Source organism: Eptesicus fuscus, chromosome 18, assembly GCF_027574615.1.
Source record: "Eptesicus fuscus isolate TK198812 chromosome 18, DD_ASM_mEF_20220401, whole genome shotgun sequence".
In the NCBI taxonomy this organism is placed as follows: domain Eukaryota; kingdom Metazoa; phylum Chordata; class Mammalia; order Chiroptera; family Vespertilionidae; genus Eptesicus; species Eptesicus fuscus.
The window spans coordinates 28,258,574-28,273,927 of NC_072490.1; the positions used below are offsets into that span (position 1 = coordinate 28,258,574).

Below are 15,354 nucleotides of genomic sequence, written 5' to 3' on the forward strand. Positions count from 1 at the left end.
CATGAGAGACTGCCAGGTCTCAACATGGAATGTAACCATGACTACTATTTGAGGACTAACTACGGCGTGTCAGGGGCTGCAGGAAGGGCTTGGTGAATAGTATCTCATTGGCTCCCCACAAGCGTCTGTGACATTGAGGCTATTATCCTCATTTGATGGCTGGCTGGCCATCAGCCTTAAGGGTCTAAGTGACTTTCTCAAGGTCGTACAACTGGATAGCGGTGGAGTTGGACCGAAAAAATCAGGTCTGTCTGATTCAAGTTCAGTGTGATCAGGACTGGCCACCCTGGCAGGTGGCTGCCTCCTTACAGGGAGTGCTGCTGGACATGATGGGGACAGGTACAGGAGACATGGAGCTGGCCACCATAGCTACTAACCTAAGCCTGAGCATCACCAGGGGCCCGACACATGGCACAGTCGGAAGAGGTGATTGAGGGGATATTAATGAAGGCACTGTTTACAAAAGTTTGTAAAGAGTTAAACAAAAAAGGCAACGAGGATGATAACATACTTAAGGACTAGCCGTGTGTGGGTGGGGGTTAACCACCCTAGGCCTGAAGGACAAGGGTTGGCTCCGTGTTACCAGAAATGGCTGTAGGAAAGAGCCAGCCCCCTCTGCAGCTCAGCAGGGAGCAGCCAGGATATACCCCCAGCTCCTCACTGCCCACACCCTCCGGCTCCCATGGTGAGGGGCCCAGTCACAGAGGTCTACAAGGTCTGCCTCCTGGGACAGAGTGGAGTAGAAAAGGGTGGCGAATGGATCTGGAGGAGCAAGTGAAGACTGCCCCTTACCTGCTGGACTGGGTGTCTCTGAAGGAGGCACCTGGCCTTCTGTGTCTGTATTTCCCACGCGTCTAGCACAGGGCCTGAGTACGCGTTGGAAAAAAACCAACATCCTCCTTTCCTGGCAGTCTATCCTTCTGCTATGGGTTGAATTGTGTCCATCCCAAAAAGGATTCGCCGAAGCCCTAACCTCACAATGTGACCTTATTTGGAAATAGGGTCATTGTGGATTCAGTTAGTTAAGATGAGGTCATCCTGAAATAGGGTGCTGTCCTGGTAAGATGGGCCATGTAAGGACAGACACACAGAGAGAATGCTGTGTGATGACAACAGCAGAGCCTGCAGTGATGCAACTGCAAACCAAGGATTGTGGGCAGACCACCAGAAGCCAGGAAGACTCAAGGAAGGATTCTCCCCTACAGGTTAGAGAGGGAACATGGCCCTGCTAACACCTGGAATTTGGACTTTGAACCTCCAGAACAGTGAGACAGTACATTTCTGTTGTTTTAAGCCACCTAGATTGTGGTTCTTTGTTATAGCAGAATTTCCATCTTTTGTGAGTGAAAAACACTTTCAGGGTACAAGTGTATAAACTGTGAAGTCACCATAGGACCAAGGCAGGCCTGGGGGTTCAGGAGGCAGAGGGTCCGCCCGGTTACAGAAGTTTCCTTTGGTTTCTTGCCTTTTTTTTTTCTTTTTAAATGTATTTTTATTGATTTCAGAGAGGAAGGGAGAGGGAGAGAGAGAGAAACATCAATGATGAGAGAGAATCATCGATCGACTGCCTCCTGCACGCCCCCTACTGGGGATCGAGCCCACAACCCAGGCATGTACCCTTGACCAGAATCGAACCTGGGACCCTTCAGTCCGCAGGCCAACGCTCCATCCACTGAGCAAAGCCAGGTAGGGCTCTTGCCATGTTTCTTAGAGACCAGTCTAAGAACAGGAGCCAGAGTGACCCTCTGAGACCAGAGGAGAGAGACCTTCACAAGCCACATAACGAAGCCTGAGGCTGAGCCGGGCGGAGAAGGCAGCCCTTCTGAGGCTGATCCCCCACCTTTTCCAGCTCCCAGAGGAAGAGGTCATGTCCTGACCCCATGCTCTGGTCAGCTTCGCTGGGAGGGAGAGGCATCAGAACCGTGCCCCTGGGTCTTCCCACTGGTTCATGGGCTGCGCCCCCTGTGAACCAAGACCAGATCTAGAGCCGACCCAGTCCTTAAGACACATTTCTATGCTCTGACCCACCCAAGCTGCAGCTTCCTTCTATTTACGATAATTAATTGCACCTTGGAAAATAAAAGAAACAGAAGGAGAAGGGTGTGGCGGGGAAGAGAGACTGCGTTGATCTGTGTGTTCTTTAAAAGAGCAAATTTCACAGTTTGTATTTATAATCCAAGTGCCTGTTCCGTCTCAGTCAGTCAGTCAGCCATTCAGCAGATGGGTTGGCCGGGCTCATTCAGTTTACTCAGGCTTGCTTCTCTTCCCCACCGGCCACTATTACACATCAATCAGTGGAGACATCTACTAGGAGCTCTCTTCGCCTAGCATTTTACACTTGGCAAAGACAGTAAATACATGTTAGTGCAGGGAGTGTTTTCAAGAACGTACAGCGCATCTTTCTGGGCATGGTCGCTCATGGCTGCAGGAGGGAAGGCCTCTCTCTCCCTGAGAAGATCAGGCTTGGACACTCAGACACAGCTTGATTTGCTCATCAGCTGTGGAGCTGGGACTTGAACCCAGGTCTCTGGAGTTGATCGAGCATTTATGCTGTATGGGGACTCCCTAGAAAGGTGGGTGAAGGGCCTCACCGTGGTCAGGGGTGTGCCCAGCACCAGCACAGTCTAGATTGGGCGTGGGGAGACTATCTTACACATATTTTATTTCTGCCAGTATGGACTTGGTCCTAGGGCAGGTGTATGTGTGTGTGTGTGTGTGTCTGTGTGTGTGTGTGTATCTGAGAGAGAGAGAGAGAGAGAGAGAGAGAGAGAGAGAGAGAGAGAGAGGTGGTTTCAGTGCCAACCAGGGGCTGGGAAGGAAGGAGGAAGTACCAGCTGCATGCCAGGCTCTGTACACCTGTCATTTTATTCAGCATCCACAACTGTCCCTGGGATCCCCACTTCCTGCCGTTCACTGAGGCTGTAATTGTAGATTTATCTGTATGGTTATTTGATTAAGTTCTGCTTCCCCGCTTGCCTGCAAGCTCCCTGAGGGCTGGATGTCTGTCTGTTCTCTGTCTCCGTGCCTGCACAGTGTTCGCTCCGCCTGAGGCAGCTGCTCAGACAGCCTGTGGTGAATGGATACCAGAGCCCCTTTATGCCCCGTCTTTCAGCCCCTCTTCCATGGATCCCGGCCCTTTGGGAAGGCCAGTGTGGCTTGCAGGCTTCAGGAGTTCCACGGCCACGAGGGCAGCGCAGGGCGATGCTGGTAGGGCTGCACTGGTCCTTCCCCTCTTGGAAGTCCCTGGACTCGCCTTGTCAAATACACGTGAGGCACTGCTCCAGGAGCTCTGGAACCCACGTTCCATTTGTATATGTTGTTGTAGATTGTTACCACGACAGAAGGATGTTGTAAATATTTTCGGCTGACTGTCTGAATAATGCCTCTCCAAAAAGAATGGCAGAGCTGTAACGAGAAGGTTTATTTTTCTCTCTTTCACCGTGATGGGTATCTAATTCATCCCAAATGTCAATACATCCCAAGGTGCCAATCCAGACAGAAAAAGGAAGCGCCTGCAGACCCAGGTGGCAGCTGCCTCCTCCTTCTCTTGGACCCAGCCCCACCACCCGGAGCCCAGGCAGTGTCCCCTACCCCCACCCCCTGCCCCGTGGTTGGAGGGGATATCCTGAGGGTTTCCATATCAAACGCAATGCAGGGAAATGGCTCCCTGGGAAATGGGGTTTCTCTGCCAGGCTTCTTATGCATCCCATCCTTCTCAGGTTCTTGCTCCCTTTTTTCTCCCCTTGTGACCTCCCATCCTCTCCTGCTCACGGGCTCCTGCTTCATCCTGTCCACCTGTCTCTGTCCCTTCCCTATTGTCTCTGTCACCTCTTTCCCAAGAGCCAAAGGAGCTCTCTATGGTACCCTCCCCACACCTGCACACCTCTGAGTTGGGGACCCCAGCGTCTCCCTTTGCCTGCACACAGCTTGATGCTCCCTGTTGGACGGGCCCATGTGTTCCCCTCATGCAGAAGAACCCTTTCCCTTCCTGTGAGTTTTCCAGTTCCCTTCTCATGGGCTCAGCCAGAATAGGATGCCAAGTGTGACTTGGCTTCTTGGCTTCTTGTGTCCCCCCCCCCCCACCCCCAACCCCTCCCTCCCTCAGGCCTCAATGGTGAGTCCCTCTAGGGCACCCACCGCTCTGAACCACAGCTATACCCTCAGTGTATGTTACTCCCTGGTCTTTACAACAATGTAAGGAAGACGGTAAACGAGATATCATTAGATACCTAATGTCACTGATTCTTATAGGTATCTTATAAGTATCTCACAGATACCATCATTAGCTTCTTTTCATAGTTAAGGAAACTGAAGCTTGGAGTGATTAAGTCATAGTAATAATTGCATATGGTTTGCATTGCCTTGTCTCACGCAGTCTCCCCCACAGTCCTGTGTAGTAGCTAGCACTAGCCCTACTCTAAAGATGAGGGAGGGAGGGGAAGAGGGAGAGGGCGAGAGAGGAGAGGAGGGTGAGGACAGAGAGATTGTCCCAAAAGAGTGGAAGTGGGGCCTGCACCCAGTCCACCCGCATGAGTGGCCTCTCTCCATTCGGTGTGAGTGCCCTTCCCAGCTCTCCTCCGGTGGGCAGTGAGTGCATCTCCCAGAGGGAGAAGCCAGGCTGTGGGCGTGGGTCCCAGAGTCCTGTCCCCTGTAGACATCAAATCTGACAGCAGCACATGCACCTCCAGCTGGTTTGGTCCCCACGCCCCTGTTTGAGAGCAGAAGTGATGGTAAATATTTAATTGTGCTTCCACCATAACTTTCTGCCAGAACTCTCAATATGCTTTATAAATGCAAATGAGCGCGCGCTTCCTCTCCGGGGAGATGTAAACCTCCTCAAATCACTTTTATGCAGCCCCCACCAGAGTGTAATGCCATCATCAGGCGCTATCTGTGCCAGGAAAGAAATGGCCCTTAATCATATCGAGTGGATGGTTTACGGTTTCGTGGTCTCTGTCTCCACGGCGGGCGGGATGCGGAGACACAGATACCTCTCGCCGCAACTTCGGTCCACCAACGTGGCTGGAAAGCATTATTGAGAAACAGATTCAATTACAGCCCTTGAGCAGGTGACTATGAATATAATGAAATCTTAGATTGTATTCATGGGTTTCACAGAACAAACACGTCTTTGGAAGGTTAGGAGTGAAGGCTGATTCTTGATTTTGAACTGGACTCTCTTTTTCTTGCTGCCCGTGTCGTGTCCTCCACCTGTTCACAGCTACTTCCACATGATCCTGAGGTTGAGGGGGTGCATTATTCTGGGGGCTTTTTGCGGTATTTTGGCTTCATGAGGAAGCCCCCCCCCAAACCCCAGGGTCACGGCAGAGGTTCCGGAAGCCCAGGTCTGCCTATGGGCGCAAGGTGGGAGGCTCTGAGACCCTGTAGAAGGCACGGCGCATTTCCGTGCCCTGGTCCCTGACGCTGCCACATGGGTTTGGTGGCTCCTGCCTCAGGCCCACCTGGCAGAGGCATTTTAATCACGGAGATGAATTTCTTCGGAGCCTCATGGAGTGTCTTCTGAGAAGTGTATTATGTAAATTCGGTGTGTCATTATGATCATTATTAGTGCTGTGAAGTGGAGATGAGGGGGAGAGGGAGGGCTGCTCCATGCAGGGATCGGCCTCCCCAGCTGTCAAAGAATCAGAGGAGAAAACACACTCGAGGAGTCTGTGCCACTTCTGGCGCTCCCTCAGATGTTCACGGGTCTGACTCTCAATCAAAACCCAAACTCAAGTGGGCAAGAAAGGCAGCCTGCTTTACCTACCTTACTCCCTTCGGTTTGCAGTTAGGAAACTGGTTCCAGGGGGTGGCAGAAATATAATCTAGGCCACACGTAGGGTATGTACTTGTGGAGGCGGGTGCCTCGCTGGCCCTGTTGGCTCCTGCCCACATGGGCCCCTGTTGAGATACCCTGTACCCTATCTGACCCTTGCTCACTGTCCATGCAGGTCACCCCTGGGACATTCCGGGCCCCCTTCATTAGACCCTGTTCAGATCCTGAGTCTCCATCTGTGTCATGTCAGCTTGGTGGGGTCACTCGCTGCTGCGTCACCACATTGGGGTGTTGGATGTCCATGCCCCTTTCACCTCGAAAGATTCCTACCATTATCTCTTCTCTGGGATTGAGCACTGGGAGGCGAGAGCAAAGGGAACCCTCTTCTCCACACAGCTCCTCATTCATCACTTCTGCTTTCATTCCCTTGGTCTTGCCCATGGGTTTGTTCCCAAACCCTTGATTTATGCCAGGCGTCCTTCCCTTTCCTAAGGAGCCAAGATTTTATAGCCCTGCATTCTTCATTCCTATCTCCCATCTCCCACCTGAAGCAGTGAGCAGAGTCTGGCTGGTCACGTGAGGTGGAGGGAGGGCTGTTCAGGAGCAAACGGGAACAAGGGAAGGAAAAACCCAAACCTCCGCATGTTGTATATTCTCATTTGCTAAGCGGGTAGAACGTGCTATGCAGGTTCCTTGGATACATGTCCCCGGAAATCCAGGTGGATAGGACACCTCCACCAGCCCATACAGCACCACTGTGTGAATTTAAAAGGTGACCCTCTGAACAACTAGATATCCACATGAAAAAACACAATTGTATATTTGATTCATACCTTCCGCCTTATGCGAAAATGAACTCGGAAGAGATCATAGACCTAGGTAAGAGAAAGATCTTTGTCACCTTGGGTTAGGCAAAGGTTTCTCAGATATGACACCAAACCATAAAATACAAAATTGATAAATTAGACTTCATCAAAATTTAAAACTTCTGTTTGTTGAAAGATGTGGATAAAAGAATGCCACAGAGTAGGAGAAAATATTTGCAAAGCATATATCTGATAAAGGACTTGTATGCAGAATATATAAAGAACTCACCAAACTCAGTAAAAAGAAAACAAACCACCCAATTTAAAAATGGAAAAAGACTGAACAGACCCTTCATCCCCAAAATATACAAATGGCAAATAAGCATGTGAAAAGATGTTTATTATTACTCATCATTAAGGACATGGAAATTAAAACCACAATGAGGTACCACCACACACCTATTAAAATGGCCAGAATTTAAAATGACTGGCCATGCCAGTGTGGTGAGGATGTGGAGGACTAGGACTCTCCTACTCTCTCATGTACTAGCCCTGAACTGGAAACAGCAGGTAACTGGGGAGACAAATTGCAGTATGCCTATACAATGGGATACTACTCAGCAATAAAACAAATGAACTATTGATATAAAGCTAGAAAGAATATATATACACTAGAGGCTCGGTGCACGAAATTCGTGCATGGGGGTGGGGGGGGGGTCCCTCAGCCCGACCTGCACCCTCTCCAATCTGGGAGCCCTCAGGGAATGTCCTACTGACGGCTTAGGCCCGCTCCACATGGTTCTCTGCTCTCTGTAGGGCCTGCCTGCTCCACACCATGGCGATGGGCAAGCAGGCCCTGCTGGGTGCTGTCTGCGGGCTGTGCTTGCCTGCTCCTGGGTCACTGCAGCGACAGCCAAGCAGGCCCTGCTGGGTGCTGCCTGCGGGCCGCACTTGCCTGCTCACAGGTCACTGCAGCTACAGCCAAGCAGGTCTTGCTGTCTGCTGTCAAGCTGCGCAGCCGCCCTCTCCTCCCGGGGCCAGCAATGGTCCCGGGAGCCTGTGGGCTTGGCGCCTGTCCCCGGGACCCAGGCTGCTTGGTGCCACCCTGACCCTGGCCACTTGGCGCCTGTGTATGCAAATTAACCTGCCATGTTTGTTGGGTTAATTTGCATACTCACTCCTGATTGGCTGGTGGGCGTTGTGGAGGTATGGTCAATTTGCATCTTTCTCTTTTATTAGTGTAGATACTATTGCATTTCTATTTATGTAAAATTCTAGAAAATGCCAATTAATTGATGGTGACAGCAAGCAGATCTGTCATTTCTTGGAGACAGTGAGAGGGTGGGGCAGGGACAGGAGGGAAGGAGGGATTACCAAGGGATAAGGAAACTTCTGGAAATGATGGATATATTTATCATTCTGATTGTGGTGATGGTTTCATGGTGTAAATATATGTCAGAACTTCTCAAAATTGTACGCCTTGATTATGTGCTGTTTATTGTATGTCATTTCTACCTTAATAAAGCTGTTAAAGAAACAAAGAGGCTGTGGGTTTGCTGATCAGGAGCTGGTGGGCTGCTTTTGGGGAGCAGTCTCTATTAAGAGGTGTGGGGGGGTCAATAATAGACTGAAGAGGAAGAAAGAAAAACATGCCCTGTTCTCAGGACACATTACTGCTTCCTTTCAGAAATCTGTTGTAATAAACAGCAGCACTGTGGTCACTACATGGCACCTGGTGATCTTGGCGTGTGTACTGTAGTGACCCTGATGGCCCAGGAGTCAGGGTGTCTGTCCTTCACTTAATGGCCAGAGGGAGTGGTAACCAGGAAGCAGACTGCTGGGGTGTGACATGTGCGTTTGTGTTCTGGGTGAGCCCCCAATAGAGTCTTGGGAAAGGGGGTCAACATGTATCTGGGTTTAGGGGACAAATGGACCTGCAGGGGGGCCAAGTCTTGGGAGAGTGATTGGGTCTAGAGGAGGGAAGTCACCTAAGGGTGTCAACACGGATGCCTGAAGGGAGGCAGAGGAGAGGAGGGCAGGATGGACAGGTGCGGTTGAGGAGCAGCCCAGTGGGGAGGAAGAGTGCAGAAAGAGGTGGCTACTGGGCCTGTGTGACCCTGGAAGAGCCTCTAGGGCAGTGGTTCTCAACCTTTCTAATGCCGCAACCCTTTAATACAGTTCCTCATGTTGTGGCGACCCCAACCATAAAATTATTTTCGTTGCTACTTCATATCTGTAATTTTGCTACTGTTATGAATCGTGATGTAAATATCTGTGTTTTCTGATGGTCTTAGGCTCTACAGCAGTGGTTCTCAACCTGTGGGTCGCTAGCAGGGTCGCCTAAGACCATCGGAAAACACAGATATTTACATCACGATTCATAATAGTAGCAAAATTACAGATATGAAGTAGCAACGAAAGTAATTTTATGGTTGGGGTCGCCACAACATGAGGAACTGTATTAAAGGGTTGCGGCATTAGAAAGGTTGAGAACCACTGCTCTAGGGAAAGTACTAAGGGAAGAAGCCATGTCTTGGGGGGTAAAGTGGTGGGTGGATAGATGACTTCATCCCACACAGGTGGATTGAGGTCATTGGGGGTAAGAGCTGCGGACCTAGCATCGGGAGACTGGAGGTCTGCCTAGCTCTGTACTGAGCTGCACGGTCCTGGCAGACCTCTCCCCTTCTCTGCTTCACAGAGGCGCCCAAGGCTCCTGGCACTGACATTATGCTCATAAGTAACTTCATGGACATAAAGGCCACTATCCAGCAATCCTTCCGACTGACCAGATTTTCTCTTTTTGATCCACAGAAACGTTAATGGACACCAGAACGGCTACCGCAGAGCTGGGCTGGACAGCCAATCCCACATCTGGGGTGAGTGTCAGACCCTCCATCCTTCAATCCTCTGGTGGTCCTGGGCCTATAGGATGGCTGAGGGGGGTGAGGGGCGGGGGGCAGAGGGGGAAGCAGCACCTGCCTAAAGCAGTACCTTTGTGGGGTGGAATGTAGGTATGAATGGCTGCATCCACTGCCCCCTACAGAGAGACAAGCCAGGGCTCTCAGACTGACCATCTTGTAACAAAATGACAAAGTCCTGGCTCTTAGGTGGCTGGGCCATGCCTATGTGAGAATGGTGGCAGTGGCTGCCAGTGATCTGGGGCAGATCAGAGCTCTGAGATGCCCATGGGGCTGCCAGGAGGGTAAGAGCATGAGGAGGAGCTGGTGTTCAGAAAGGCCATGCTCTCTTCGCCTGGAGCAGTGGTTGACAAACCGTGGCTCACGAGCCACATGCGGCTCTTTGGCCCCTTGAGTGTGGCTCTTCCACAAAATACCACGGCCTGGGCGAGTCTATTTTGAAGAAGTGGCGTTAGAAGAAGTTTAAGTTTAAAAACATTTGGCTCTCAAAAGAAATTTCAATCATTGTACTGTTGATATTTGGCTCTGTTGACTAATGAGTTTGCCGACCACTGCCTTAGAGAAATGCTCTTCATTCATTAGCTCAGTGTTCATGCACCTGGCCAGACCCCATAGCTACAAAAATGGACCATCCTTGAGAAGATCCTGGCCTCCTGGGGGACCACCAGGTTCACAAAGAAGCTGGAGTACATCTCTTATTTGTGGCAGTAGAGAGATTAACAGGCAGGTGTGGACACAGAGCTGGGAGTGAGAGACTTCGGAGGGAGACAAGGAGCCTTTACGAGCTGGGTCGCAGAGAATGAGTCTGATAGGTGGTGAATGGGGCGTCTGCAGAGATATTCGGAGTAGGAGGAATAGTTGATCAAAGGGATGGAGTCATGAAAAGACAGGAGAGAAGAGTCTGCTCATCTGGGGCATGGCAGGGTGTTGCCAGTTCTGAGCTGGATGAGGTGTAGGTTGGAAGATGGCAGGTAGAGCAGGGCTGTGACTGCCACTGGATTTATCCTGTAGGCAATGAAGAGGTCCTGGGCAGGAGAACAAAATAGTCACACTTGCTGATAAGATTGGGAGAACAGTTGAGATAAAAGCATTTAAGAGACTCTTTCAGCTGTCTTGCCTGGGTCAGAAAAGTCTAAATTAAAACGGTACTCAGAGGGCAGGTCGAGTGAAGCGAAGGAGAAAACATTGGCAGCATCTCAGCATCTGGCAATGGATGGACTGTCAGGCTAGAGGGAGGAGTTGGAGATGAAGTGCCAGTGCCTGACTTGGGGGACTGGCTAGCTGCAGGGCTTCATCACAAAGGGAGAGGATGGAGGGGTGAGTGGGCTCTTCATCCCAGCGAAGGGGTGAACCAGCTGCGGCAGGGTGGCCCTAGGCTTTGACATCTGTCCCGAACCTCCTGTCTCTTTCCCTGTCTTTGGTAACCTCTAGTCAAGGCCAAGGATTGCTTTGCACCCCGTCGGGCACATCCTGTCCCAACAGGACCAGTTCTGCTGTAGGGACCATACTAACTGGGCCATTCAGGTAGCAGGGCAGTCCTGACCTCACCTGTGCATACTCCCCGGGCTCTTGCCTTTACTGGGTCCCGGTCCCCAGCATTTAGAGAAACGCACTGCTCCAGGTGGAAGCATCATGCCTTGGGGTGGGAGGGTAAGGACTAGGATGAGCTGGTATTTCCCTAAGGGGTGGGGTAGGGCGGGGCAAGGGAAATCCTGCTGGGAACACTGGGCAACTAGGGAGCCCTTCCCATTTCTACTGGGGACTTTATGCAAAGCCGATGAGGTGGCAACTTTTCAAGTTGCCTGGGTATTAAGAACTTGCCACTCTTACAAATTATTTTATTGTTTGAAGGTTTGTATGTTTTCACAAGGCATTGGCATGATTTATGGTTATTAATTTACCCCTTGATTTAAAGAAGACACACCACCTGTCTTCTTTAAACTTCTGATCTCCCTTCCCAAGAAAGATTGTCCTTTAGGAAAGCATTCAAAGTCAAGCAACGCCCTTTAGAGACAGCAGCTGGCTGAACTGCTCTCTGCTTGCTCTCCTCCCCCTCCCCCCACCCCCTCCTTCCACCCCCACTGGTTAGCAGTCACTGCTCAGCTGCAGTTCCCTGAGGTCCTCCCTCTTCTCTCAGGGACATACAGCCAGACAGTTTTCCTCCTGGTGTCCCGAGCAGCTTCAGAGCCTCTTTGGCATATAGTGAGCAGCAGCGGGGGCAGGCTGGCCCTCATCCTGGGTCGAAAGGAAGGATCAAGGACAGTGCTTCCATTCCAAGCCCTCTCCCCATCTCCCTCTGGACAGATGCCTTCGATTCTGTGAACACACCAGTGGCTCCCAAGTGTGTATCCCTGACCCAGGCTCATGTATCCAACTGCCGCATCTTCACTGGCTGCTCACAGGCATGTCAGCCTCAACATGGCCCAAAGCAGAATTCACTCTCCTCTCCTTCCCTGCTTTCCCCCCACATGGGCTCCATCTGAGCACATTGGAAAGGCCAGAAACTGAAGCCACTCTTGCCTTCTCCTTCATTGTCTTCAGGCCTCATCTCACCCAGGCCGTCCTCAAGAATGCCTTTGCTGCACCCCTGACCGCATTGGGTCTCCCATCACAGGCCCTCTGCATAGCACTTTTCACAGTTGCTAGTTCACATCTCTGTGTGTTAGTATTGGACTCATTTCTTCCCTCCCCTCGCCCCCGTACCTCTTACTCCCCAGCTATGCTGTAACCTCCAAGGTGTCCAGGACTCTTTCTGTTTGTTCACTGTTGGAAACTGGCACCTAGTTCACTACCTGACAATGTATATTTGTTGAAAGTTTCTGACTTGGGCAAGTGGGGTGCGGATGGTGCCATTCTTGAAGATGGGGAATCCACAAAGAGGAACACGCTTGGGTGGGAAGAGGCTGATTTCAGTATTGGACCTGTTGAGTTTGAGGTGACTTTGGGGCACCCACAGAGAGGAGTGCTGTCGCATCTGACTCACCGGCAATGGGGTTAGAAGGCACCCCCACAACAAAGGGAGGAGGACCTGTGACTGCATTCTCCCAGGGAGAGTGTATGGAGGGAGAGCAGGTGACAGCTTTGGATGGATAGTCTGCATTCAAGTGTCACATAGAGCTAGAGGAGCCTGAAAGGGGGACTAAGAAGGTATGGCCCAGAGGCAGGAGAAAACCAAGAGGTGGGCCCTCACAGAAGCCAAGGGAAAAGAGTGTCAAAGAGGAAGAGGGGACAGAAGAGGAAAATGTAGTTGGCACTCGATGTCTCCACTGGGCTTGGTCCAGAAAGGGGCAAAGACCTCAGGTTGTCCTCTGCAGTCAGGATCCCATACATGCATGCTTAGGATGGAGGAGGGTGGGCGTGCATTGTTCTGGTAGCCTGGGGATTCCCAGGGAACTGAGTTTGCCTCATCCATAGTTCTGCCAAGGGGCCCCGCTGACGTTGCAATGAACCCTACCCACAGGGCAGAGCCTGAGAAGGGGGCTCCCCAGGGAGAGAGAGGCCAGGGGCTTTTCCTTCTATGAGGCTCATTGGGTGTCGTCATTGCTGTACTTGAGAACTGCCAGATAGGGGAAGGGGGGTTGGACTGCCCACCCACACATCGCCCACAAACTGTTTTCAGTTATATTGCTGCAAAGTGGATCATAACGTTACCGGTGAGAAACAGAAAGGATTTATGCTCAAATGTAAAACGTTGCTTTATAGTCTAATTGCAGTTCTAATTTAAAGCCTTTTGGTTTAACCTGAATCAGAGGCCACTGGTGAGCAAAGGGGCAAAGCAATGAATACATGTATAATGTATGTATTAAATGCCAGGGAGGGGCTCAGCTCCCACCAAAAGGCACCCTGGGGACCCTTACTGGTGGCCCTGGTGACTCCTCCCTTGGGCTGGCCTCCGTTACTTCTCCCAAACCTTTGCGGTCAGCCCTGCTCTAGAATGTTCCCTGACCTTCACATTTCAGGAGCTCTGGGCAGTGGGGGACTTCAGTGAGGTTCCATGGTAAACAGTGCCACGCCCAGGCACAGGCAGCACTTGGTAAGGGCTGCACAGTCCCCTCTCAACAGTCTGCCCCAGTTTCAAGGCGCTTCCTGCCCCCCTCCAGTCTTCCTTTTCCCTGACCCTCTCTCCCTCCCTGCACCACTCTCTGTTCCCTCAGGTGTCCGCTCTTTTCTCATCTCCTGGGGAGCCCTCCTGGAGGCTACTCCCCACCAGGTGCCCTCTTCCTAACACACTGTTCAGCTCTCATGTGTTGATGGGTGGCCTCTCCCAGTGGCCAGAGAATGCAGCATCCCTGTGTCCCCAGTGCCCAGTCCAGCACTGGCCCAGCAAGGGACAGGTCCCAGTAAAAGTACGTTGGCCAAATCCATGAGGAAGGTCCAGAGCATTCTTGAGCATTCTCTGCATTTCCAATGCACGGGTCTGAATTTAGGAGATGCTCAATTTAGATTTATTGTAGCCCTCTCAGCACCCATGTGGTTATGGATATCTTTTTAAAGAGCTCAATTATGTAAATAGAGCCACCTTTCCTGAGATCAGCATGACGAAGGAGACCAGGACACCACCAGAAAATCCCAGTTACTTGCTGTGATGGATTAGAAAGGCAAGCCTAGGTCCCTCTGATAGTGAGGTTTATTCTACTTGCTTATTGGAAATCCAAACCCAAAGTTCTTTTATTTTCCAAGAGTTTTGCCAGGGCTCACTGGCTTTTGCCACCTGGGCGACCGATGGTCTCTGTGTGTGTTGGTTCCTGTGTCTGTGGGACATGTGACTTAAGTGTAAACATCGCCCTGAGTTGTCTTCAAAGAGCTCTCCACGGGCTCGCAGACGCCAGTGCTGTCTGTGCTGCCCTTTGGAACCACCTCACCGGCCTGTGACAGAGGCTTTCACTGCTGTATCACTGGCAAGTCTTCCTCAGGGGAAGTGGGATTCAACAGAGGAAAAACGGAAAGGAATCCAGAGCCATGCCTGATGGGCCTTCAGGATGAGCAAGCCAGGTGTGCATGTCTGTGCTCTCTCTGTGTGTCTCTGTATGTGTATATGTGTGTGTGTACACATATATGGGTTTGTGTATATGTATATGTGTGTGTGTGTGTGTGTGTGTGTGTGTGTGTGAAGTTAAATGAGCTGATTTTACCATATGCCTCTGTAGGCAGTTCTTAGAGTTCTAGAAATAACTTAAATGATGGGAAGGTATTGGACTAAGTGGAGAATTTCCAGGGGAGGCCACTGTGAAGGGAATACCCCATTTGAATGTCAGTGTTTGGTACATTAACTTCCAACACAGATACGTGCCCATGGAAGTAGGCACACTGGGGCCTTACGGAATATCCATGTGTGGACCCCTGGCCACTTGGCTGCCATGCCTGGGTGTCTCCTCTCTCCCTGTCTGTCAGACCCTCCAAGCACCCTCGCCAGCTGCCCACACCATGGGAATAAGGAAGCACGTTCAGGAGAGAAATCCACTCTGATAACACCCCAGTCGTTCCAAGGCCAAGCAAAATCAATTGGAATTTATCTGGTCTGATGGGTGAGAAGTGGATGGAGGAGCAGTGAAGGCTCCAGGCCATGTATCACATAAACCAGGGCCCATCCCAGCTCTGTAGTTCCCTGGCTGTGTGACCGTGGGCCGGTCTTTTAGACTCTTTCAGGCCAGTTTCCTCCTCTGCTCAATGGGGTAGGGGTGGTGACTATTCCGTACATGAAACAACGTTGGTAAAAAGTTCTCAGCAAACACTGGAGCTAAACCTTGGGAAGGCTGGAATTTCTCTTTTCTTCCTTTGATGACTCAATCATGCTAAGTAAGACAGCAAAGCCTGAGCTAAATTAGGCACATGCAAGAGAAATTTAGGTCTGGGC

General features: G+C 51.0%; 1 protein-coding gene across 1 annotated transcript in view; it reads left to right on the plus strand.

Annotated features, from left to right (window-relative positions):
* Positions 1–6,627: 6,627 nt before the first annotated feature.
* EPHB1 (EPH receptor B1) overlaps positions 6,628–15,354 on the plus strand; it is a 290,788-nt gene continuing 282,061 nt past the window's right edge. The window contains exons 1-2 of the mRNA XM_054708147.1: positions 6,628–6,655; positions 9,394–9,458. Of these exons, the coding sequence (XP_054564122.1) occupies positions 6,628–6,655; positions 9,394–9,458 (93 nt within the window). The remainder of the gene's footprint in view (positions 6,656–9,393; positions 9,459–15,354) is intronic.